The 27,802-nt window shown below is 38.3% G+C and overlaps 1 protein-coding gene across 11 annotated transcripts in view; it reads left to right on the forward strand.

Annotated features, from left to right (window-relative positions):
• Positions 1-27,802, forward strand: part of cacna1g (calcium channel, voltage-dependent, T type, alpha 1G subunit) — a 272,840-nt gene that overhangs the window by 154,763 nt on the left and 90,275 nt on the right. For 8 of the 11 annotated variants that reach the window (XM_055176561.2, XM_055176552.2, XM_055176558.2 and 5 more), the window contains exons 11-19: positions 11,626-11,777; positions 14,465-14,650; positions 14,733-14,847; positions 15,625-15,780; positions 20,960-21,025; positions 25,801-25,894; positions 26,386-26,564; positions 26,685-27,152; positions 27,335-27,435. In XM_055176561.2, the coding sequence (XP_055032536.2) occupies positions 11,626-11,777; positions 14,465-14,650; positions 14,733-14,847; positions 15,625-15,780; positions 20,960-21,025; positions 25,801-25,894; positions 26,386-26,564; positions 26,685-27,152; positions 27,335-27,435 (1,517 nt within the window). The remainder of the gene's footprint in view (positions 1-11,625; positions 11,778-14,464; positions 14,651-14,732; positions 14,848-15,624; positions 15,781-20,959; positions 21,026-25,800; positions 25,895-26,385; positions 26,565-26,684; positions 27,153-27,334; positions 27,436-27,802) is intronic. The other 3 variants (XM_055176556.2, XM_055176555.2, XM_073867001.1) reach the window with 1 other exon arrangement.

A 27,802-nucleotide genomic window follows, 5' to 3' on the forward strand; every position in this document is an offset into this window, starting at 1 on the left:
GAACACCCAGCAACATCCTCCCTCCTGAAAAATCCAGCTAAGACCAGCATAAGCTGGTAGCTGGTTTTAGCTGGTTTAAGGTGGAAGTAGCTGGTTTAAGCTGGTCCTCCCACCCTGGCAAAGCTGGTCAAGCTGGTGTGTCAGCTGGTCTAAGTCCAGCTAGACCGGCTTAAAAAGTGACCGAAACGCAGCTGGACCAGCTTGCTACACCAGCTATAACCAAGCTGGGAGATCAGCTGAAGCCAGCTCACCAGCTTATGCTGGTCTTAGCTGGATTTTTCAGTAGGGCTGTCAACATGGTCAGAACACAAACACCTTATTAGCAACCCATAGCACTCTAAGAAGCATAACAATGCACAAAAACCATCATAAAAACAACAAAGCAATGCTCAGGCAACTCTTGCGTTGTCACATCTAAAGGATTGCACTTACAATCACAACTCACGTCTTCAATGTGTTTGCAGTGTCAGTTTGTTTTGCAGTTGGCACCAAAACAACACACTTCCCCTATAATCTCCATTCAAAAGTAATTCCCAGTTATTTGGTCTAGTGTACATAGATCACCTTTACTCTTTATGTGGTGTTGCACAACTTTTACTCATCTGCCCCCTGTTGCCCTTTTCTGGGGGGTTGTGGAATGTGAGACTTTCCATAGATACCGTGTTTTGGTTGTTTACCGTTGTTGGAGTAATTTGCCGTACCAGCGGAGGAGCGTGAGTGTTTTTTCTGTACTGATGAGCGAGGCCAGCCGTCACACATCTGAAATTCATTGCGTAGTGTTTACAGTGTGCTTGCTTGCCTTGCAGATCTTTTAAGGGGGCACACGCCACAGTTCACACCTACCTGACATGCCCTCTTTCTCAGGTTTTAAGAGACTTTGTATCTTAGAGTTGGAACTAAGAAATGAATCAATCAACAATTTGATTATTATTTTTTTTCAAAACTACATTGATCTTTGCTTGAATGAATTATTCTATTAATATGTTTGTTGACAAAAATGTATTTAATGTAAGCACGGTCACCTCATTGAGAAAGAATTTCGACTTTGAAATGTTGTTTTTAGTGCAATGTGTTTGGAGTTTAGGCTATATTCTTCTAATTCACAGGCCTATTACTGGAAGTAAAGCTGTGGTTAGTGGTATTTTTCAGACTGAGTAATATTGGACCTGCAGAAAAGGCAATGTAGTATAATGCTTTCTATTGGATGTGTTTGGCTCCCACAGTGTTTACAGCAGCCTGAAGGAGACTTAGACAATCGAAAGGCATTCCCTTCCCCGCAGGACTTCTGCTTCGTTTGCCTCTTCTCTTCTTTTGTTCCCTGGAAATTCCTAGGGAATTCTGGCAGTGAAATTCATCTTTACCGAGTGTTCTGGAGAATGGGAGACTGAGATAGAGCAAGAATTTGGATGCATGAGGTCACATGGGTTTTTTGATCCCCATAAAACCCAGCTTTCAATCTGTCTAATAGCATCCACTCTGGTTTCACATCCCCACAGCTTCTATCTCCCTTGTTCTTATACACTTTTGCCAGTTCCTCTCTTCTTTCAATCACTGACATCCTGCCTCTGATTTTTAGGGCCACTTTTGTAACAAAGACGCTGCTTTCGGCTATAAAGATTCTGGCTTTGTTTACTGTTCCTACTGTGGACTTGAATTGTTGCTGGTAGGGTTTAAAACATTATTTGATGTTGTGTTGTCTAGCTTTGGTATTCCATTGCGCAGTGCAGATGGAAAAATCACACATCACTGGAGGGAGTTAAAATCAAGTGGAGTTTGAAAAAGTTTAGCCAAAGGCAGGAATGTGTGAATGACTGAGAAGAACAAACAGAAAATATTGCGGTACATTGTGCTTTGCAGCCTCCATCCAGACCCTACTCTGGATCGTACGCATGACAACCATACAAAACCTCACCACATGTTGGCTATTTTTAGAGCAGAAGTGCGTGATGTTTATGTTGGAGGTCGCACAAATCTGCAAGCACTTCTCGAAATACCTTGTCCATTAATTTTGAGATTTTACTTTAGCCTAAGTTCATGCTTAAAAACAAAGATGCTCAAATGGTGCTTCACATTCACATTCCCCAAAGAACCATTCAGTCAAAGGTTCTTAGAAGAACTATTTCTTTTATACCTTTTTTGAAAAACAAGGTACTGTTTTGGATGTTTAAGGTTCTTTAAGGAACCATTAACAGTACACTCTTAAAATAAAGGTGCTTCATGATACAGTATTTTCGCCCCTAAATGGTTCTATCAAGGACCTTTATCATCCAAAGAACCTTTCTGTTAAAAAAAACAGTTCTGTTTGTAGTGAAAAAGTGTTCATAGATCATAAAAATATGATCTGAAAGAAATGGTTCTGTGAAGCAAAAATTGTTATTTTATGGCATAGTGAAGCACCTTCATTTTTTGGAGTGTTGCTCAAAAACCCATTTAGTTCTTAGAACTTGGTTGTGTTATTATTTCTCCTTTTGGCTATAGGTCTCCCAGAGGAAAATTTTATTGCTCCGAGGTTGCTCTTTCAAATTTGATAGAGTTCCCTGTTATGTTTTTTTTTTTTTAGTTTTTATCCAGAACAGAGTGTTTGCCTCAATTGCTAATACAAAGGCAACACAAAGCTGAAGTATTGTCTTATTAAATATTAATATGAAGGTTAAAACAGTGTTTAATATATTTTATTACATGGCTTGTTGGAACCGCTCAAAACTAATAACACGTTAACCCGGATGCTGCAAATCATTTTTGACAGGTACAGTTTAAAATTACAAAAAAACTTAATATAAATATGTATTTTAATAACATATATGCCATATTGACAAATGATTAAACCAAATAGCGTGTTTGTGACATTTGAACTTCTAAAAATAAATGTGTTTTCCTCGCGGAAGGTTTGCATTTATTAAAATGAGCTAATAAAATATTTCAAATTAATATTTATGTTTCTTACAGTACCTTACTTACTGAGGTAAAGAGTCATGTAATAGGCAGGGTGATGTATAAGCAGTCCTGATCACACTGACTATGTTTACATGCAGCTAATAACCCATTCAAAACCAGAATATTAGCAATAACCCGGTCGCGCATGACCATATAAACACCGGCAAAAACACAAATATGCTCATATTCCTGTTTTTAAAGGACAAGTTCGGTATTTTACACTTAAAGCCCTGTTTTCAGATTGTTTATGATGAAATAGAACGGTTTTGACTGAAATTTGGACATAATGGTGCTGCCCCGAGAATTTTCGGGTGTTTGTTGTTTCACCTCCCACCTCTTCAATGGGTGTATAGGTGCACTGGAACAATCCTTCCTAAAATGCATTAAACTTTCGTTTGCAAAGGCGTGAAGCTCACCGAGTGTTCAGGGGTGTTTGCTGATATGCTCACACAAAAATCGCTGCAAAAGATGCTTTCCAACAGGTGTTTTAGCATTTGTTGTAAACTTGTGGACCCATTTTTCCAAACCCCTCACACCCGTACATTCTTACGCTGAGAGCTTGAATAATAGACACTCCAGCCCAGTTGGTGGCGATAATCCACCTTTGCCAATTGCAAGAATAGAAACAGCGTTCCCGGCGCTGAGTAATACCGTACCTCACAGCACATCTAATACAAGTCAATGGAGTTAGACAAAAACTACGATAAAGCAGCTGTTGGAGAGCATCTTTTGCAGCGATTTTTGTGTGGGCATGTCGGTGAACGCCCCTGGCCACTCGGTGAGTTTCACGTCTTTGTAAACGAAAGTTTGGTGCATTTTGGGAAGGATTGTTTCAGTGCACCTGTGCAGCCATTGTGGGGGTGGGAGGTGAAACAACAAACACCCGAAAATTCTCTTTTTGCGATAACAACCTACTGCCTATACATTATCCCTTACTTAAAATGCTGAGCAACAGCAATAATGCAAGTTCTCAAATACAAGTAGCTTATAACACAATGCTCTAGATCCGATTATGACAATTCAACTGTAATACCTATGTATGCTAAATATATAATGCAGTTTTTGCATATTAAAATCTATTTTTTTCTGCCTACCAGTGCATATAATGATCTGCAGGCTTCCATATTCGTACCAGCTCCAGGAAACAATGAAAGTCAAAATAGCACATTATTATTAGCAGGTTTCCAAATCTGTACACCCCAGGCTGTTTGCAATTATGAGCAATTTCGGCATAATAAGTAATTAGATTACAGTTTCTTTAAATAAATCAGAATTTTGCCAAAAGATGTTTTTGTTTAAGGAGGAAATATATAGAGTTGTGGATATAAAAAGTTTTTAATAATGATTGATTTTTATAAACCAGCTGCATTTGTTTGTTAGTGTCAAATGACATATTTAATTGCATTTATTGTGTGATTTCACTCAAAATGGCAAGCAGATCTACTCTTATATTAATAAATATCGTTCAATTGTTTCAATCTGGAGAATGTGGGATAAGTGGGATAAGACCTGAATGTACTGAACTCAGCAAATATGAAGAGTACAGTAATTGCAGATTTTTAAGGGTGCTGACAGATTAATGAATCACATAGGAGGCCTTGGGCGAAAAGCAGGGGGCTAAATAGGCTTTAGAATTGCCTCAGTTTGAACTATTGACAGTTTTAGCCTGAATTTCTATTAAGTGCTTTTAATTTAATTTATTGTCTCATACATTAAACGTTTTTAACAGCTGAACCTCATGTTAAAGGGACACTCATTTTTCAGCTCCCCTAGAGTTAAACATTTGATTCTTATGTTTTGATCTCCGGGTCTGGTGCTACCACTTTTAGCATAGCTTAGCACAATCCATTGAATCTGATTAGACCATTAGCATCGCCCTCAAAAATAACCAGAGAGTTTCAGTAAGGAATAATTGACGACGGGCCATTGAATTATAAGAAAATAATGCACACCAAGGTGGTTATGCGGCACGACGCGAAGCGGAGTGCCGTTACACCGCAGGTGTGCATTATTTTCAAATAATTCAAAGGACCGGAGTCAATTATTCCGCTTATACCACTGTTACCACAAATATTGCTCTGGTGCCTATTTTTAAGACATTTGAAAAGTAAGGTGTGCGGTTTACAGAAAAATAATCAACACCCATAGAACATTTCTCAGCCAATCAGAATGCAGCATTCAACAGACCCGTGGTATAAATATTTTTAATATGGCTAGTAACTATACTCTCTTTCTGGCGTAATAATCAAGGACTTTGCTGCCATAACATGGCAGCCAAAAAAATAGTCCCCGTAGTATCTTTCAATAGCAGGGGACTATTTATGTGCCCTACGTAATATCACTACGCCTGCTGCAGCCATGTTCCGGCAGCAAAGTCCTTGATTATTACTCCAGAATGAGAATATAGTTCCTAGCCATATCTGCCTAGAAAATCGCAGCTTTTAATTTTCCGTCGTCTTTGTAAATGATGTAACTACAGAAGAGTCAAATTTTAAATAGGAAAAATATCGAAACTCTGGTTATGTTTGAGTGCGATGCTAATGGTCTAATCAGATTCAATGGATTATGCTAAGCTATGCTAAAAGTGGTAGCGCCAGACCTGGAGATCAGCTAAATGGATTCCAAAACGGTAAGAATTAAATGTTCCCCTCTAGGGGAGCTGTAAAATGAGCATATTTTCAAAAAAGTGGAGTGTCCCTTTAAGGCACAAGAGAAAACATTGGGTTTCATATACCATGTTTATTAATGCCCTGTTTTCTAGCTCAAATTTATTGCTGACACATATTGTGTTTTTTATTTAATGTTTTTATCTTATAAATGCAATGTTGTCTATAACATGTTGTATCAAGGTATTGCTTATGCATGCGATTTTACCATTAAGATGGAGATGTATACATATATACAACTAATTTCTAAACATTAAACAACCTGACAAAATGTCACACTATTCCAGGCCAAACATTTCACATGAACCACTGTGAAAATGCAATCCCAGCATGCATCGCTGCTGTCCACCTAATCTGTCTTTGTCTGTCTCTCTGACAACTTCATCCTCCCCTGCTTCCTCTTTTCGATTTTTTCCTTCGCATCGGGTTGTTGAGGTTGTTGTTGCTGTGTCTATGTAAATTAAGGAGCAGAGAGGTTTGCCTGCCTCACGTCTGAAGTGGCCTGAGAGTTCACAGGGTTTTGTAATGCGTTTACATTAAGCCTGGTTATTACTGCAGTGCTCACTTATTCCTTAGATCAGCTGCTGTGGGTGTGGAAATGAATTTCAGGTTGAGTTTGTGTGGTTTTGTTTATCAGTTTGTACAGGGACCAGTTGTGATGTTCTCAGACGTATATATAAATATAAAAGTATACAGTACATGATGAACTTTTAGTTCATACACAAACTGTTTAAGCTATAAGGGTTTTATAATGTAACAATCTCAAGTGCTCATTATGGGTTCAGTGACTTAAAGAAAAAAGCACATCAGGAGGCTATAATCATCACTCTTATTGTTGTAGAAGTTTGATTCCCACAGCTGATCTGCAGTAATGTTCTCCACTGCATGCCCCATACTGTTAGTCAAAACCCTCACAGACCCACAGTCGACAAATAGTTGCACTTCAATACACTTCACACTTCTGTAGCACACAGCATACACATGTTTGTAGGTGTATAAACGGTTTCATATGTTCATATGATATATCTTCAAAACCCAAACATATTACACTGCACCCTTACTGTATCTACTATACTACACAACACTGGTATACATGTTTACACTATAAGCAGAGCCCCCCATGGTGCAATGCTCTTTTTGCTTATAAGCGATTAATACTTTAATTAGTTGCTGATTTTACATTTGCCCTGAACAGCTGCTGATAAGATGCAGTATGGGCCTTTAGGGCCGGTTTATGTGAAGAGGGTCATGATGCTGAGTTCTTTTAAAGGGGCCATGGCATGAAAATCTGACTTTTTCCATGTTTAAGTGCTATGATTGGGTCCCCAGTGCTTCTATCAACCTAGAAAATGTGAAAAAGAACAACCCAGTAACTTAGTTTTAGTAAACCATTCTCTACAAGCACATGAAAAAATAGGTCGTTGAAATTTGGCTCTCCTTATGATGTCATAAGGAGCTCTTATTATAATAATACCACCCCTTAATCTGCACTATCCAACCACAGCACTGTCATTTAGTGCAGAGAGAAAGAGAGAGAGAAAATAATTCACAGCACAATTAAGTTTGAATTGCATCAAACCACCATCATTGTGATGAGTGTTTGCACTTCATCCGCTCATTTGCATTTTAAAGGACACACCCAAAACGGCACATTTTTGCACACACCTACAAAGTGGCAATTTTAACATGCTATAATAAATTATCTTTATGGTATTTTGAGCTAAAACTTCACATATGTGCTCTGGGGACACCAAAGATTTATTTGACATCTTAAAAAAGTCTTGTGGCATGGCCCCTTTAAGCTTCTGCTGTATCCTACACCAGCTCAAGGTGTTGCATAGTATTTTTAATTATGATGGATCAACAAGAATCACTTTACTAGTATAGTATTTCCAGAGCTGGGTAGATTACTTATGAATTGTAATCCGTTACTGATTACGAATTACATGACAAAATTTGTAGTCAGTAATATAATCTCTTAGATTACACATCCTTGGTAACGTAATCTGCCTACTTTTGGATTACTTTTGACATCTTATTTGATTTCAAATATATAAAGAGGGAAAAATGTATTCAATTATGTTTCACCAACAAGAGCCTTAAAAACTCATTTGTAAAGTGCAATGTACAGATAGTTACTTCACAATACTGATTTACTTTGCTATTAGTGTCAACTGATAGTAACACACTGATACTAACACACTCAGTCTTAATTGATTTAAACATTTAATTAATTTTAAGTAAATAAAAACAAAAACAACTACATTGCCGCCAAAAACAATATTGAATGATTGATTTTGACATTGGTGGGAAAATAAATAAAATTGTCTTCAGAGCCGCATTGTCACAAAGGTTTATCGCTGTTCACTTGAACAATAGTTGAAGGAACAGTATGTAAGAAATGTATACCAATGAATCATAAAATGGCCCTGATATGTCACTAGACATTACGAAATCATTTTCATTTCAAATACTTATAACACTGACAACAGTGGTATGGTCAGGATATTGTCCTTTAAAAAGTGGAGTTGCAGCCCTCAACTGATGTTTATGTTGTCATTTTGTGTATTGGCCACCAGTTGTGTGATTGCAGTACCGGTTTTAGCCACAAGTTTTGTGATTGCAATACCAGTTTTGGCCACAATCCTACATACTGTTCCTTTAAAATAGTATTTTTGTTATCATAATCTTATTTATATTGGTTACAGGCCAAAAACAACAAATATACAATAATTCTATTTTATTTATTATTTTTGGTTAATTTGAACTTTTTGGTGATACCAGTAAAAATTCTGGCATGGCAAGTTAAAAACTGAACCAAAATATTTCCTCCAGATCTGCTTTATTTTAATTAAAATAAGTAATACGTAAAAAACAGACGGACATCAGTGGTTATATATACATATAGATTAAGTGTTTGGTCAAAATTATTGCTAGGGACAATTCAGTGTTCCCTAGATATTGGTAGGGATATGTCCCTAGTGTCTCTACCCAAATCAACGCCTTTGCAGCCAGTGATCAAACGCTGAGTGCTTCTCCATTTTGCGTAAGGGGTATGTAAATTTATTATGAAAAATTAAAAAAAAACCTTTTTTACTGTAAAAATCACATTTTTTAATGTAAAAAACAAATTTACATTATTGTGGACATCATACTGTCATAGTGTGAATAATATGTAATCTTGTAATCCATAAAAAGTAACAGTACTCTGACTACGAGTATTTTAAAATGTAGTTTAATCCAATTACTAGTACTTGATGTTTGGAATCTGATTACGTAATCCAGATTAAATGAAATCTGTTACTACTCAGCTCTAAGTATTTCTAAATAGATAGGCATTTTCGTTTCAAAATGTCAATGTTTTTTGATGCAAGACCAGAGTCTTTTCAAAGCATGCACGCAAAGTTCAACACAACATCGAGCTCAGCTTTACTGTTCCTGGAAAAATTACTCCCGCAGAGATTTGTGCGTGATATACTTTCCCCACAAGTGGTCCTGATTTGAACTGAAGGGCTTCACCCTATGAAGAGGCCAAGTGCACGCTCCTGCAGGGTAGACACAGTGCCCAACCCTGGGCTGCTCACATCTAAAATAAATTCGCTGGCTTCTTTCCCCACCTCTGTGAAGCACCTCAAGAGCCACAAATAGCCTCGCACTTCATCATCATTGTCATCATCTCAATTTGATTAGATCACATGTAATTCTGTTAGCTGAGAAGATGTTATTTTTCATTTCACGGTTGGTGTTTAATTACATTTTTTCTCGTTACTTTGTGGAAACAGTCGTTTTAGTAAGACGATTAGCATTTTGTCATAATTAAAAGCTCTTAAGTTGAGCATCCGGTCTGAAATCGTCCAATCACTTTTAGTTTTCGTAAGCGAATTGTTGCGTGCTTGAGGATGTTGTGTTTTGGTTTTAGCTGTTTAAGATTGTGTTCATTAAAGCCGGCTAGCCGTGATGTTTCAAGAATGTGTTATGCGTGCTGGGTCTTTGGCCCAGTCTCATTTTTACAATAAAAAAACCCAAAGTGAAATATGAACTGGTCCATATGTCTCTCCTTCATGTTTTATGAAAAACTTTCTTTCTCTCTCTCTCTCTCTCTCTCTCTCTCTCTCTCTCTCTGCTTACTGAACTATCAACATCTGTTACATTGCAAGTCTGCAGATTTATATGTGTATTTCACCTGTATCTGACACTTTACTTTTATGTACAGTTCTAAGTATAGTGAGACCACGAATAAGAACAAAAACAACACTTCTGTTGTCTAGTAAAATTTGCATCTTAAGGTATTAGCCATTAGGCCTTGATAATATATGTGTGTATTCTGCTTGATTAAAGGTGCAGTGTGTGATTTTTAAAAGGATCTCTTGACACAAATGCAAAGTAATATACAAAACTATATTAACAGAGGAGTATAAAGACCTTTTTATAATGACCGTTATGTTTTTATTACCTTAGAATGAGACGTTTTTATCTACATACACCGAGGGTCCCCTTAGGTGGAAGCCATTTTGTGCCACCATGTTCTCCCGAAGCCCTTAACGGACAAACTTTTTTTTGCTAAGTTGTCTCCGTCAATGACACGTTTTTCCGGTGGCGGCCACCGTAGCTTCTCTATGCGTTTCAAAAGCGAGGGATGAGCAGTGGACTGAGCTGTTGGTTACAATTCGCAACCTCACCACTAGATAACGCTAAAATTTACACACTGGACCTTTAAAGAGCACCTATTTCATTGCTATAAAACAACGTTATTTTGTGTATTTGGTGTAATGCATGTGTTTGCGTGGTTTATGGTTCAAACCACATTATTTTCCACATACCATACATTTTTGTAGCTCCAGATTTCACTCTCTTCCTAAAACACACAGATTTGTAAAGTGCTGTGTCTCTGATTGGCCAGCTAATCTGTGATTGGTCTGAATATCTCTGACGTCAGCCGGAAATGTGACGTTCCTTACCATGTTTAAAAGATTCGGTCACAAGGCAATGTTAACAGGAGTTAACATACTGTGGGTTCAAAGCGGGAGGAGTTATGATAATGTGGTTCTTCTATACATCACCAATCCCAGGAAGTAAACTGTTGCTTACAATCCGTGTATTTGTAGTCCAAAAAAAAAGAGATTTACGTTGGAAACGGTACCTTTTGCATATCGTTAACATGTACTAATACACACTTACACATCAAAGGAAATTGTGAATCGGACAATAGGTGCTCTTTAAATAATAAGAAAATTTGACTGTCTAGTATTGTTTTTGAACAGTTATCTTTAACTTTCAAATATTGAAGAGATAGTTCACCGAAAAATTTACATTTTCATAATTTACTTTCCCTCAAGTTGTGTCAAACTTGTATACATTTCTTCAGTTCTGCTAATCACAAAGTAAAGATATTTTGAAGAATGTTTGTAAACAAACGAGTCTGGGGCACCATTGACTTCCATAGTATAGGAGAAAATAATACTATGGCAGCGAATGGGGTCCCAGATCTGTTTGGTAAATGATGACAGAATTTTCATTTGTCTGTGAACTATCTCTTTAAGGCCAATGTTATCAGATAAAGGGCTCAGGTCAGACTGAATCTGGCTCAGGTGAAAGGACCCCATCTCACGTTTTCTTCTTGAGCCACAGGAATGTTAGTGATATCGTCACCTGTAACTATATTACCAACACATCAAAGCTTGTTATTTCCTTGTTTTCTATTTATTTGCTTACAATACATTTATGTATTTGTCAGATGCTTTTGTCCAAAGTGACTTGCATTGCACTCAAGCTATACATTTGAGTCAGTACAGTATGTGTATTATGGATCAAACCCATTACCTTTACTTTTAACATGTATCCTTTACTGAATCTCTTATGATTAGGAAAAACTATCCACTCCTTGTTGGGATCAGAATTTGTATTTGTATGTGGTTATAAATAAATTTTCCCAACATCTTTTAACCTTCGCAAAAGTGCTGATGTGGCATAATCGTGACAACCTAAATTTGATCGAATTATTCTTCTCTGTATATTTTTTTTTCAGCCTGACGAGTTGACGAATGCTCTAGAGATCAGTAACATCGTCTTTACCAGCCTGTTTGCTCTGGAAATGCTCCTGAAACTGCTTGTCTATGGTCCTTTCGGCTACATCAAGAACCCCTACAACATCTTTGATGGCATTATTGTAGTAATCAGGTAAACATGCTCCCGTATCTTCTCAGAACTTCAAACTGTGCATTAATGTTGTTGCACGCGTCCCTGTTTATTGACATTCACGTCTGAAAATGCACATGGGCACTGTGTTGTATCACAACAGTGACAGCCAGACAGAATGCAGCCATTACTGCTGCATGATGGGACATCTGTTGCCCGTTCAGTTTGATGACTGTCAGCTGTCGTGAGGAGTGCTATAATTTCATGTCTGTCTATTTACAATTCCTGTTTTTCTTTGATGCAAATGATATTGAGACTTTGAACGCTCAAAAGATTTGGCACAGGTGGCTGTTGTGACCAGATTGTGCATCTTTCAATGCTTAACCCATTGCATTGACGTTTGAAATGTGTCATATATTCGGGACTGGGTTTAGCGTGATTTTTGGTTACCATAGTTACCTATTTATTTTCGTAGGGTTAAATTAAAAGAAATAATTAACAAATTTGGCAATTTTAACTCCACATTTATACATTGTATAGTGTATCATGTGCATGTTTGTAAAGTAATCAGACTTTATTTTTAAATAAAGTGAAAAGGAAATCAACTAAAAAAATCACCTATACTGTAGGTATTTATTTTAAGTCTGTCAAAAGATTAAAGAGTAACTAAACCCTGGTTAATGATCTGTAAGAATGATGCTTTATTAGTGCTGTTCATTGATTTTAGTAAGTTTTTTGACATTTGGATATAAAGGGCCCTATTTTAATGATCTGAAACGCAAGTGCGAAGCGCAAAGCGCAAGTGACTTTGTGGGCGGATCTTGGGCGCTGTTGCTATTTTCCCGGCGGGAGAAATGACTCTTGCGGCAGGCGCAAATCAAAACGGGGTTGGTCTGAAGTAGGTTCATTATTCATAGGTGTCGTTTGGGCGTAACGTCAAATAAACCAATCAGAACGCTATCAAACATTCCCTTTAAACACAAGTGCGCAAGTTCCATGGCGGGTTACTATTATTATGACGGATTTACCAGGCGCACACCAGGAGCGATTCACAGCCGAGGAAACCGACGTTCTTGTAAGAGCAGTCAAAGACAGAGAATGTCTTTGTATGGGGATGGGAGAAACCCGCCCAAATCAGCGTCGGTTAAACAGGTGTGGGAGGAAATAGCCACTGGCATCCCCAGGACGTTGCGCCAAGCGCTACAATGATGTCAGGAGACGGGGGAATCCCAAGCTTGCCAGCATAAATCGGGGACGCCGTGTAACGGGAGGTGGATCTGCCTCTACACAGGACCTGACCCCAGCAGAGGACATCGCTGCATCCACCCTCACCGCTGAAAGCCAAGAAACGCAAGCAGTCCAACCAGTACACTTACAAATCAAGTTCACATACATTAAGGTTTCTTATGAAAACATTTAAATTATTATTTACATAAAATAAACGTAATACAGACACACAACAAACTTATGAAAATATTTTAATCGTTATTTGCATGAGAATTTTTTAACGCAGCCACACAATAAATAAAAACTATTACCACAATGCTCACCACAATGATTTCCCTTATCTCATGTGTTAATATTTTTTATTGTAACATTTATGATTTGCAAAAATAACTGTTGCATCTGTGTAGATTAGATAAGCAAAGTGTGTGCGCGTTGTGCACGCTATACATTATGGTCAAGCATGCGCCCTTAAAATAGCATAATGAACAACGCGCCACTGACTTTAGACTAGTTTTTTCTGGTCAGTGGCGCAATTGTTTTTTGAAACTGCAAAATAGCATCAGGGATGGTTTGCGCCGGAACACGCCTCCTATTTTGCGCTGAACTGCCCAGGGAGCGCAAGTTCATTCCCTAGTCTGTGGAGGGAAAAACCCGCTGTGCGCCGGTGCAAAATACGAATGATACATGCGTCACTGACAAAGTCAATTGCGCTGGGTGCAAGATAGGGCCCAAAGTGTTTCAATACTACAATATATGGTGTAAAAACGTCTGAGTGCTGCCCTCTTCAGGTTGAACGGTGGCTACTGCAGTTGAATTTTTCTATTGGATGTTGGGTCCAAAAAATAACTCGTGACGTAAGCAGGTTCAAGCTCAATCTCACCACACACTTGGCACGAGCTTAGTGCGTCCCCTTTATCTCCGTTGGGATCTGCCCATTTTTCTTGCATTTTTCAAATATTGCCAGTTGGTGGAGTCAGGCTCTGACCAGGGGTTTAGTTACGCTTTAATCACAATTAATCGCATACAAAATAAAAGTTTGTTTTGCATAAAATATATGTGTGCGCTGTGTGTAATTATTATATATATATATATATATATATATATATTTTTTTATTTTTTAAATACACACAAACATGTATTTAAGAAAAATATAATTTATGTATTTTTTATTTATTTATATATAATATAAAGTATATTCAAATCTAAATAAATATAAATATAATATACATGTAAATGTTTCTTAAATACATACATGCATGTGTGTATTTAATTATACACAGTGCACACACATATATTATGCAAACACAAACTTTTATTTTGTATGCAATTAATCGCGATTAATTAACATTCCTAATTTATTTATTTATTTTAGGTATTATTATGATAACCAGGATGTGTTGTGGTTGGGCAAAGTCTACTGTATTTACTGACTATTCAAGCGTTTACATTTAGCATCAGTAACATCAAGACAATTATATGTGAGTATTTTTGTATGTTAACAGCGTCTGGGAGATTGTTGGTCAGCAAGGAGGAGGTTTATCCGTGTTGAGGACCTTCAGGCTGATGCGGGTGTTGAAGCTGGTACGCTTCATGCCCGCCCTACAGCGGCAGCTGGTTGTTCTGATGAAGACCATGGACAACGTTGCCACCTTCTGCATGTTGCTCATGCTCTTCATATTTATTTTCAGGCAAGACAAAAGCTAGATGGTTTTGTATAATTTGAATGTACCTGCAAACTGTTTATCTTATATAGATGTACTTTTTTTACAGTATTTTAGGCATGCACTTGTTTGGATGTAAATTTGGCTCGGAACGAGATGGTGATACGCTTCCAGACCGCAAGAACTTTGATTCTTTATTGTGGGCCATCGTGACGGTTTTTCAGGCAAGAGTTGCAAGACTACATATACAGTACATATGGTATTACGATTTGCTTTGGATTATCTGATCACAAGTGGACAGAGTAACAAAACAATAGGTGTTAACTCATTCCAAAACATTTTGTGATCCAGTTATTCCAACCACATTTTAAAGATGATGTAAATCCTGTGCCAGGCGAGCAGCAGCTATACAGTAGAAATGTTTACAGATTGCTTTCTCCCTATATTATCGACACATGTACAATAAAAACAAGTGTAAACGTGTAATCAGATCAGTTGAGATGGATGTTAGCAGTGTTGGGGGTAACGCATTACAAGTAATGTGCATTACGTAATAATATTACTTTTCTGAAGTAAAGATTAAAGTAACGCATTACTTTATAAATGCATTCATTAATATTTAAGTTACTTTTTTAAAAAAGTAATGCGAGTTACTTTTCAGTTTGTGTCAAAAATGGAGATGGCAGGCCAGAGCTTGAAATTTTTGGATGAAAATCTGAAATTTTTGAATGCAGAACTTCAGTCATAAAAATATCTGCAAGGCCTGCAAGAGATCAAGCCTCAGCTAAGTAGGAAAAAGTAACGCAAAAGTAACGTTAGTATTACTTTCCATGAAAAGTAACTAAGTAACACAATTAGTTACTTTTTTGGGAAGTAACTTAATATTGTAATGCGTTACTTTAAAAAGTAACTTTCCCCAACACTGCATGTTATTACCTGTCTGGTTTACTGTCAATGTGTATTAGTTGATAATGTGTATTCACTATGCTTATGTGAATCAGATCTTGACTCAGGAGGACTGGAATAAAGTGCTGTATAATGGAATGGCCTCCACATCACCCGTGGCTGCTCTGTATTTCATCGCCCTCATGACGTTTGGAAACTACGTCCTGTTCAACCTGTTGGTGGCTATCTTAGTGGAGGGATTTCAGACGGAGGTAAAGTCAGTACTTAATACCCAACTTAATATTACATTTATGGATAGACATCTTTTTTCAGTTTTCTCATTTTTTTTTGTTTTCCCTTCTTACTTTTTTTTGTTGTATTTTTTATATGCCAGTGATTCCCTTTTTGCCTTATGTATCTGAACAGCCCCAACAATAAGACTGAAATATTCTTTTATTACTGTACAGCACACAATAATGCACTTTTCAAAAATCATGCCATTTGAGTGTAACCTTTTTCATTTATTATAACATTAAAGCATTAGTAATGTAATCTAAATCTTGACAATTACTCCCATAAAACAGCTACAGATTCAAGGGTATTTTGAAAATACTTTTATCAACTTATATCTGTTTATTTCCTCTATTTTGTGGTGGTCTGTAAAACGGCTAAATGTATTGTAGCATTAGGTCAGTGCATACTCTATTAACATCCAGACTCAATATAATGATTTATAAAGTCTTGTGCAGGGATTCACAGATCTATAACATTCTGGCACATTCCACCATCTTTTCATTTCTCTTCTATCTTGCTCATCCGCTCTCCTTTGTCTAATATTATTTATTCAGCAGGCAGTGATAATTTCTCGTTTTGTGTGTAACACTCATGCTATTTTCATGTCCAGAGAACTCCCTCTTACTTTCCCCCATTCTTTATCTTTTTCTTTTCCATGATCTTATAATACAGCCCATCTCCCAATGCATTACAACCATTTTTCTCCGACAGAAGAACAGACGCACACACAAAATGACCAGACTCAAATAAATCAAAGATCCAACCATTATACCAATGTATCATTTTGGGTGGAGGGGTTGTTTTATTGCAGTCCCGACAAACTGAATCATGCAGGTTGGCGTATATTGCATGCTCCAAAATCATCTAGGATATGATTTTCTGTCTCTGTATTGTAAGAGGTATGATGAATACCTATTTTCAACAATCGATTTTACATAAGAAAAGACAGATTTTGACAGACTCTTGTTGTTTGGCTGTTTAATAATTGACGTAAAAAATGTTTTCAAACTATAAATATACCATAAATCTATGACACATATGCAGTGCAGCAATTTCCTTTATTTTAAACTCTGCTCACAACAAAATTAAGTACTCACAATGTATCTCATGTCATTATAGACTTTAAAGGAAATAGCACTTTTGTGAGTACTTCGACTCGGCGCAGTAACACCCTCCCTCATATTATGAGAGTGAGAAGGGGAGCGGACTTTTCAGGCGAGTCGAAGTACTCCCAAAAGTGCTATTACGCCATAAAATATAGTTCCTCTTTTAAATCCGCTTAGAAAAGCGCTACGTTTTATTTTGTACCATCAAACTTGCTCGTATAACTACTCGTCTTAAATAGGAAAAACGTTGATGTGTTTGGTCACTTCTAACTTTATCTCTAAATGGTACAATTGAATGAATGGGGCTAAGCTAAATGCTATCGAAGCGTCGCAGCGCGCTCCAGCGCTTACGTGCACGCACACAGATGATAGAGGGATGTATCAACAATTCTTAGTTAAGGTAATAACGTACTTTAATATTGAAAATGAGTAGACTATTCCTTTAACAGAGGCAAACTTTTTAGCTTTCCACACACATGCATGTTTGCATGAACAAAATATCCAATTTCGTCATTCACAAAATGTCTTGTATATCGGACTTAAAAAACCCAATCAGATTTGTTTGCGGTGCGAACATAGCCAAAGTGCATCTGCAACACCCCATTAGGGCAACAAAAAATTGGTTTTATCTGCATAATGGGAGTGAAATAGGCATTATGTGTGGATGAATAGGCAGAGAGTTTTGGTCTGCTTGAGAAGAAGGTATTATCTGGAAGGAGCTCAATTTTTCTTGGCTTTATTCTTTTCTAAAAAATGAGCGTGCTTCTCCTGTGCCCGTCTGCCAGACAGAAATAGCTTTCATCCTGCATCATGGCAGCTTAGACGAAATGATGTTCTCTACTCAGAAACCTTCAAAAATAGACTATGCCCTTAAATACGAGAGGATAACCTGTGCCCAGCTGACCCCTATGTGCCATCACCTATTTTATTTTAATCGCATTCCACTTAATCTGATGCCAAGAGGAATATCCTCTTGCTTTCTCACAGATCTTACTAAAACGGCTGGAGTACTATATTAATCTTGCATCCTTGCAAACATTGCTCTATTTTTAGTCGGTCGAACTTTTCAGTGCGTCAGGGTTGCTGGGGAAACCGGTGGGTAAATGACGTGTGTAAAGCAGAGATATCAAGGGCCAAAATTGAATGTCCCTCCAACAATGTGATGTCCCGTTCAGGGCTCTAAGCAAATAGCTTCTTGTAATATTCTATAAGGAGGTGACCCCGGTCAGACCAGCATGTCAATCCTGTTTAGTGAATTACCTTTCTCTAGCTTACTCTTTGTTTTTGGTTTTGATCCTATGATTTGTGTTCCATGTGTTCATTTGATAAAAACATTTTTCCCAACTATTATCCGAAACCAAACATTTTCCCCCATTATCAAAAACCAAACTATTCAGAATGTTGGAATTCAAATAATAGCTCGTTTTTTTCTGTCTGGCAAGGATCCCCCATTTTAAGAGACATGTTTGACTGTGTTTTCATTTTTAAGAAATCATTTTATCTGCGGGAATAAAAAAATGTTAGATTCAATTAGGAAAAAATCTGTACCATTTTTATCACTATACAAACTATTTACAGTATTGAATGTGCTGAATGTTTCAGTCAAAACCTGCATTTATTCTTTCAAAATCCATGTTGCACTTAAATGTTTTAGTTTAAACCATTTGAATTGATAAGTCGTTTGAACTTTCTTGACTAGTGAGGAGTTGGTATTAATAAATAAAAAATTAAGTTGAATTGGCTTAAAGGCGGGGTGCATGATTTTTGAAAAACACTTTGGAAAAGGGAGTCGGGCCGACTACCAAAACACACTTGTAGCCAATCAGCAGTAAGGGGCGTACTAACCGACATCATTGCCATATGTGTGGGGCTGGTCTATCAAAAGAAGGTCCAGATTCTATTGGGGTAGGGCCATGTTTGTTTAGGTGATTTCAAATATCAACATTGGCTTTCAGAGATCATGCACCCCGCCTTTAAGTTCTCACAACTTTTTTAATAATTCATAGCAGCTTGTAACTGGTCAAAAAAGTTGAAATGACTTATTAATAATTCAAGTTTCAGAAGAGTTGCTACAACTTACAAAATTAAGTTCACCTCTAGTCAATAATAGTAAGTTGAATCCACTTGTAAATCTGAGTAGATTAAACAAAGTTTCAAGTTATTGTCATTGTAAAAATACAGTGTATTAAAACAACAAAATTCAAGGTGCCACTCTATATCCGTGCTTTAAAAGATAATAATAATAATAAAAAGTAGATAATAAATATAAATAAATTAATTACGCTCAATTAAAGTGACAGTGCATTGTTTATGGTTTAAATTGTCGTTGATTGACGCAAAAAAGTGTAATTTTACGATAAAATCGTGAATGTGACGCCAATGTGTGTTTCAAACAGTCATGAGTTTGAGCAATTTAAAAAGAAAGCAATGAAATTTTTAAAAACACACTATAGCCAGAAGACTGCGCTGTAATTTACTCTCTGCCCAGCACTAAATGAGTCCTCATCTATCTTAATAATCTTCAGAGGAACAGATACATAAATCTAAATCTTAAACTGTTGAATGGAAAAACGATCGATTGTAATATGCTGTCAATCACTGAGTGATTTTTTTGTTTTATTTTCTTGTAAAACTTCAGAGAAACAGATTTAATAATGTGCCATGGGGCTTTTTATGTCTATAATTGTGTATTGGGTCTATATCTGTCATTACACGGACCAGAACCACACAAAAACAGTGTGGATTAAACAAATCACAGTTATATAAATTACACTGACCTTCAAAAAGCTTTTTGAAGAGGTTTTGCTCATAAATGCATGTAAAATAAAGTAATGTGAACTTAAGACTTTTATACTGTTATTAAACTGCACAGTATACGCTGCATACGCAGCCGGTGTGAAAGCACAATGGCAACGCGCGGCAAACACTCTCCTTACGCTATGCATACGCGCTGCTCACGCTTGCGGTGTGAAAACGGCGTTACTCCGAAGGATTCTCACAATGTAAAAAATTCTATATCTGTTATCTCCAATGAGGTGGAGCGAAAGCAAGAAAGTTTAAGGGGGTTTTCACACCTGCCTTGTTTAGTTCGATTGAATCGTACCAGTTGGTGCAGTTCGTTTGGGCAGGTGAGAATGCAGCAATCGAACTCTGGTGCGCACCAAAAGCGGACCAAACAAGCGGACTGAGACCAGCTTGCAGAGGTGGTCTCGGTACGCTTTCAAACGAACTCTAGAGTAGTTCGTTTGTGGTGAGAACACGATCCGAGATCGAACTGACCTAACTGCAAAAGTACTGCGCATTTTGGACTAAACCAGCTGCCGTAGTCAACTGCGCAGTGAATTATCGGATGAGGAAGTGTTTGTTGACCATTTCTATTAGCAATATTAGCACAACGACAAATCGCGGACATACCTGGAGTTGCGAGGAGGTGCGGGCGGAGCCGTTTGTAGTGCATTAAATCGTTGTTTTCAAGCCGCATCCGCGATTCATTCTGAAAATGAACAGTTTGTGTAGAGTGCTGTATACAAACTATGTATAACAACCACGGAGACATAATTACTGTCCATGGTGTCTGCTGTATTATCCTTCTTTTGTTTACTTCCGGGGGTTCCGTTTGAATTTCCCGCACGTTGATTCTGACCAATCGTGAAGCTGTTTAGGAAATACATTCAAATACATGTGGCCAATGAGTGATGTTGATCTTATCACATGACAGAATTGTGGTTCGTTTCAATTGGTGCTGATCAGAGCAATCAGTGTGGTGTGAAATGGAACCAAATCTGCTAAAAAAGTTACAATGTATCATTTTTTGCTTTTGGTCCGGACCAAATGAACCGAATTACAGATGTGAAAACGCCCTAAGATGCTAAGAGTTGATATCCACAACATAGCAACTAATTACCGTACCAACCCCGCTCCACCCAAAATGTAACTTTTGCAAGACTTGTTCTTCAACACAGGTGTTTTTCTTGCTTAAACCTGTTTGTACTTTTTCCTTCCACCTTACCTTTTCACTCTCTGGTAAAATCCTAACACATATCCGCTTTAGGAAATAACCAAGAGGGAGGACTTGCATGGCCAGCTGAGCTGTATTCAGCTGCCAATAGACTCAGGGGTATGTAACACTTCGCATGATCTCACCCAATGAAACTAACCAGGAGGATCCCGACGTTTGTGGACACTGTTACTTGTCATTGTTTTTTGTATTGCAAAAGCAGTCTTGACTCAAAGTCTTTCTTCAGGTTCACTTGCTCGATGCCTGGCGCCAAACCTTGTAGTCTTGTGCTTTATTTTATTAACGTGTTTGGCTATTTGTAAAAGCTTCAGTGACTAAGCCAGACAAAAGAATATACTGTGAGGCAATAGGACACCAAATTGAATCAATCTCACAATCAGTAATATTTTAAACACCTCTTCACTTTTAATTAAGCATTCCGTAGACTTGTACCCTGCGGTGTCATGTACTACACTGGAAGTTTTATTAAAATGATCATCCACAGAGATCAGTAGCTCCGCAATCGATAAAAATAATTTGAGCCAGAGCAGAGTGGAGGCACTTGACCCTGTTGAGGAGACTCGGGTCAGTTTGTGTTACTAGACATCACATCCTGTATTTGTTTTCATTTATGCAGCTGTGCTAGGTGACATCTGCAGTGTAAGGCAGGCTACACAATGAGAAGCACCAATGACTACAGTCACTTTCACATACAGCTGTGTTTTTATGCCATTTTATTTCTTTAGTGGTCAAACTTATATTTGATCAGCTCCAATAATTTTGCTACTTCAGATGAATTACATTTGTACATGTTGTGTTGTGTGAGAACATAGGTACACTCTAAAAAATGAATGTGTTCATATTTTTTGTGTTGTGCTATTTAATACATTATGTGTCGCTAACGTGTTAAAATAAAACACAAAAAAGTAACACAAAATGTGTTGTTCCAATAATAACCCAGAGATGTGTCTATTTTGGAACAACACATTTAGAGTTTTTAACACATTTCTTTTTAGAGTGCATAAAATTATTTGTTTCAGCACGTATATAAATACTTCTTACCTTTAAGGAATAATCCACTTTTAGTAAAAAATCCTGTTAATTGCTCACCCCCATGTGATTCAAGTTGCTGATGTCTTTCTTTGTTTAGTCGAAAAGAAATTAAGTTTTTGAGGAAAACATTCCAGGATTTTTTTCAATTTAATAGACTTTATTGGACCTCAACAGTTTACAGTTTCAATGCAGTTTAAAATTGCAGTTTCAACGCAAGAAAAAAAAGCACTTTTAAACCACAACTTTTCGTCTTGCACTACCCATGTGATGCACCGGCTTGACCTTACGCATTGCGTAATCACGTGGAAAGGTCACATATGTGAAATGCACATTTACGGATCATTTAAACAATAAACTGACACATAGACATTAATTTGTATAATTTCACATACAACAACGTCTGAACGGTCCTCTTTCTCTACACTTTTAAAGTGTTTTAAACACGTGGTAGTTTAGCATACGTCATGCGTGATCTTTTGACGTGCTTACACAATATGTAGAGTCGCTCATCATACGGCTAGTGCAAGACTAGAAGTTGTGGTTTTAAAGTGCATTTTTTTCTTGCCAAAAATGACAATTGGTTTGCTAATAAGACCCTTATGCCTGATTTGGGATTGTTTAGAGCCCTTTGAAGCTACCCTTAGGAAAATTAACCATGATTAATTTTCATAAGGGGGCGTTGAAACCAGTGGCGGCTCGTGACTGCTCTTCTGAGGAGCGCAAATTCAAAATATGTGTTTGGAATATCAAGTGTGTTGCTCGTGTTTTCAAAATATGTATTTGTTGCGTCATGTAAACCATGTGCATCACGTGTTTTGTCAAAATAAATGCCTGCTGCACACGCGTCAAAACTGTTTATGATAAAAGAGATGCTCACGTTTACAAAATACACGCAAGACACTCCCTTAACAGTAAACTTTGATTACGCATGAGATTATCTGAGTATCTGGCAAACGTGAGCGTCTCTTTTATCATAAACCCTTTAGACGCATCTGCAGCAGGCACTTATTTTGACAAGACACGTGATGCACATAGGTTCATTCGATGCGCAGAACACATATTTCGAAATTATGAACCACACACATGACGGGCTACATACATGTTGTGACGAACTTCGCATCGTGCGCTCTCGAAAAAAAGAAGTCAACGGCCGCCACTGGTTGAAACTGCATTGAAACTGTAAACTGTTGAGGTCCAATTACGTCTATGAAATTGAGAAAAATCCGGGAATGTTTTTTCTCAAAAAACTTAATTTCTTCTTGACTGAACAAAGAAAGACATAAACATTTTGGATGACATGAGTGTGATTAAATTATCAGGATTTTTGTATTAAAGTGGAGTATTCCTTTAACAATCAAACTTACATATACCTGTGCTAGTTCTTACTCAGGGGCTATTAACACATCTCATGTCAATACATGCCTGAAATCCTTATCAGCAAGGTCACTCAAGCCCAGGACAATTTCCAAATTAAGACTTGATTGTTAAGAGGCTGTTGCATAGCAACCTTACATCTTAATTGACTTTACAGCCCCAGCGGGATTTCTTGCACACCTTGTACCTGAGCGAAAAAGATATATATATACCCTTTCACAAAGGTGCTTATAAAATAAAAAAGGTGCTTCACAATGCCAGAGAAGAACCATTTTTGACTAAACTATTCCATGAAGAACATCTAAAGAACCTTTCCCACGGACACAATAGCTGTTTCCCATGCTAATGTAAAAAAGTCAGGTAGTCTGTTTTGCCAGTACTGTAGGTACTTCAACCGGATTTTCACGGTTCTGCTACATCTCTTTGCTCAGAAAGGCCATGTGGGAGTGAGGATAGCCAAACTCAAGCCAGACAGGACATCCCCTGTGTTCAGTTCTGAGCGTTCTGTGAGTAACAGTTCGTCCTGACGCTAAGCTAACAGCTAACTGCACCCGAGGGCCAGCAGAAGCTGGTGACCTGTTCACAAAGATGCTTTGTTGTGCCTGTCTGCTGAGTTCAACCTACCACAGCTGTGTTTTGTTTTACTGTTCACTGTTAGTGGGAAAAAGACGAGGAGTCCGTCCAGCGTCAATACTATTCCAAGTTTTGTTTTTGTTGCCTTAGTAACCTTGAAATTGTGTTATTCCCTATTGACAAGTCCTGTTCACTGTTTTTTTGTTGTAGTTATGCTGTTTATTAATTGCCATTAGGTTGTGACGTGCATAGTGTTGCAATGATCCCACTGGTTTCAGTGCAACTCAAATTTACTCTTTGACCTTTTTTTTGTAACTAATGCTTGAATTTTTCTTTCAGAGACAGAATTTCAATTGATGCTTATATGTGAAGCCAATGGGATGCATTGTTTGTAGGTCCAGAGGTTTGTCCAAATAGTCTCCACTGTATATTCTCTCTCTGTTTTTTACAGTTGGTACTGTGGTAAATTCATGCTAAAATGTATTTAAAGAGTAACTAAACCCTAAACCAACTTTTTTTTAGTTAATGATCTGTAAGAATGATGCTTTATTATTGCTCTTCATTGATTTCAGTAACTTTTTTGACATTTGGATATAAAGTGTTTCATTACTACAATATATGGTGTAAAAACGTCTGAGTGCTGCCCTCTTCAGGTTGAACGATGGTTACTGCAATTGAATTTTCCTATTGGATGTTGGGTCCAAAAAATAACTCGTGACGTAAGCAGGTTCAAGCTCACCACGCTCTTATTACGATCTCACCACACACTTGATACGAGCTTAGTTCGTCCCCTCTATCTCCGTTGGGATCTGCCCACTTTTCTCGCATTTTTCAAATATTGCCAGTGGGTGGAGTCAGGCTCTGACCAGGGGTTTAGTTACGCTTTAATTTGGTAAAATATTTAGCTGAATTAAACTGGCCTAGTGTGTTTTCCAGCCTGCCCATGCAAGTTTTCTGGAGGTTTTGCTGGTTGACCAACCAGTCTTCCGGTCTGATGTGCTGAAAAGTGCCAAATTCCCTCTAAACTCAGCAAGCACACCTGACTGTAAGACCAGTTAGGACCAGCAAACCATCTTAACCTGAATTAAGCATTTTTGTATAGGGTTAGGATAGTGCAGTGGTCACCAATCCTGGTCCTGGAGGGCCGGTGTCCTTAATTAGTCCTTAATTACGCCCTTCAGGACCAGGATTGGTGACCCCTGGGATAGTGTTTGATCATCTAATCTACACCAATCTTAATAGGATAATACTTTATGCTTCTTCACTGCAAACCTTGCAAATGGTAAAATACAGAGAGAGAACGAAAAAAACAAAGTTTTCAATCAGTGGTCTCTGTTTTGGCAAACCCTCCAGGGGTAAAGTTCTGTGCTAGACCACACTGAAACACTCCTGGCATGAAGCTGCTGCTTATAGACGACCCAAGGCTGGGGACGAAAAGGATAGAGGCCAAACAATGAAATGAGCCCTCTGATATAAATAGCACTGTTTATTTCTCCTGCCTGATCATTGGATGTGCCTGCTCTACTGGTGCTGCACCTCCAGTGAGCCGAGAGAAACCCACACATATTCACCCGCATGTGGATATGTCTTACACTAATATAGCAGATGGTCTGACCATGAGATCAGCTGCTTAAAAATACATTTAATCTAAATTTTATTCTGCATAGACAAACAGCTATTTCAATAATGGTGGTTTCAGAGTGGTGGTGCCGTCAATGCATGTAAGCGGTGTGTTTTTTTAGTGAAATATGCTGTCCAGGATGTCTCTCCCTCAGAAACTGATCACTATAGGGCCTTTTTTGAGGGCTACTGGTGCAGGGAGACAACACCCTCGCCCATCTGTCAACACCAAGACATGGCAACTGACATCTCTTTTTCTTCCACTTTTGATAAAGGGTGATGCCTCAAAGTCTGACTCTGAAGTCGATTTCTATGCACGTAGCTTGGAGGACGTTTCTGGGCATAAGAAGGATCTGTCTGCCTGCTCCGGTGAGACCAGTGGAGCATAGTTTGATCATTCACATGGAAACACATGACATATTGTCAAACAAGGATACTACTGTATTGTTTAAGTAAATGTGTTGTGTATTTTGTTCTATTATTGTTGACATATGCAGTCTTAAAAAACATGGGTTTGGTCAAATATAGGCATACCCAACCAATGAGTTAAATTAACCTAGAAAAGTGCAGACTTGACCCAAACAACCCAGAATTTGGGGTTTATTTAGGTAAACTGAAACCCATTGGGTTAACTGAGATGAAATATAACCTCTAAATATCAGCAAAACTTTTAACCTTGATACAGTGGGGTTGTACACTTAGTTTTTCTGCCTCCTTGCAGCACAGTAATGCACCACAGCCCTTTTGAGGATTAAAGTCTTGCTAAAAAATTCATGCTTGAAATGGTACCCAATGCATTTTTCAACTGTCTGTCATGTTTTGATGCTGAACATCTTGTCCCTTCTTTTTCGTACATCCAGTTGTGCCCATCAACGGGCATGTGGACTTTAAAACCAGCCTGACCCCTCCTCTCATTACTCACACTGCTGCCACGCCAATGCCTGTCCCCAAAATATCAGGAGGAGACCCAGCCCTGGTATTCGAATCCCGCAGGGGCAGCAATGTCTCTGTGGAACCTAATGGCCAAGATAAGTCTCCGGTCAGTAACTACTGCTCTCTGTCGTTATAGACAACTTAAACTAAATTTAAATATAAACTTAATGCACGATTTTTACAAAGTAATAAATAAGACCCAATGATTTGTCCCCATCCTTTGCAGTCGAGTGCACGAAGCTCCCCAAATGCCCCGTGGAGTTCAGCCAGTAGCTGGAACAGCAGGCGTTCCAGCTGGAACAGCTTGGGCCGAGCCCCCAGCCTCAAGAGACAAAAACGACAGTCTGGTGAGCGGCGCTCCTTGCTGTCCGGTGAGGGCCAATCCAGCTCGGATGAGGGCGAGAGCGGAGGTGGAGGGGGAATATCCGAGGGCGACGATGCCTCCCTCGCCAGGACAGACTCCCTGGGCCAGAGGCCCCGGCACAGGCGCATGGAGTCCCTGGAGACCCGAAGCTCCTTTGATCTGCCTCCAGATACCCTGCAGGTGCCATATGTACATCGTTCTGCCAGTATACACAGCGCCCGGCCACCCAACTTTCTCGGCAATGGCAAGAGTTCCCCGTCGGCCACTGCGCAGCTCTCTCTGGATGAGCACCACAGTGAGGATGACAATGGGGATGATGAAGGAAACCTGGTTAGAAAGTCAGCTGATTTATTACAGCTATTCTTTTTTCTCTTACTGTAGATTTATCACACTGTCTAGAACTTTTATAGTTCTTTTATTCAATATCCTGGTATAAGAGTACATCTGTATCTTGTATAGACCGAAAATTATGTTACTGTTCGTATGGTTTCATGTGGTCATACATCTTCCAGAGTCGCAGAGCTCGCCTTTACCGTTGGTTGGAGCATAAACAGCCGGAATGGTGTCGGCAACGGGCCACCTGGTCACTTTACCTGTTCCCGCCGGAGTCACGGTGAGTGATTCTTCAGTTTCCCCTGCTGAAGACCAGGAATAAACACTTCAGTCCAGTTTTGATGGTTTTAGTAGACGCATTTCAACCCCATTTAGGATACTCTAGAACCACCAAAGTTTCAGTTTAACCCTGCATTTATCATATAACTATTGCCTCCAAGTCATATAAAAAACCTTTAACATGCTTAAGGGGTAAACAAGCTACTGTACTTCTAGACAAGTGATGGGCTCCTCTCATCTCCTTCCAATGTGTTTTGTTTTTGAAATGCATGTCGGCTCATATTAAGCTCCATGGCTGTACTTATTAGGGGGAGAGAAGAGAACTCAGCATTGCATGTTATACTCTGTCAGCGGTTTACTAATTAAAC

This window comes from Misgurnus anguillicaudatus, chromosome 4, assembly GCF_027580225.2.
Source record: "Misgurnus anguillicaudatus chromosome 4, ASM2758022v2, whole genome shotgun sequence".
NCBI classification, from domain to species: domain Eukaryota; kingdom Metazoa; phylum Chordata; class Actinopteri; order Cypriniformes; family Cobitidae; genus Misgurnus; species Misgurnus anguillicaudatus.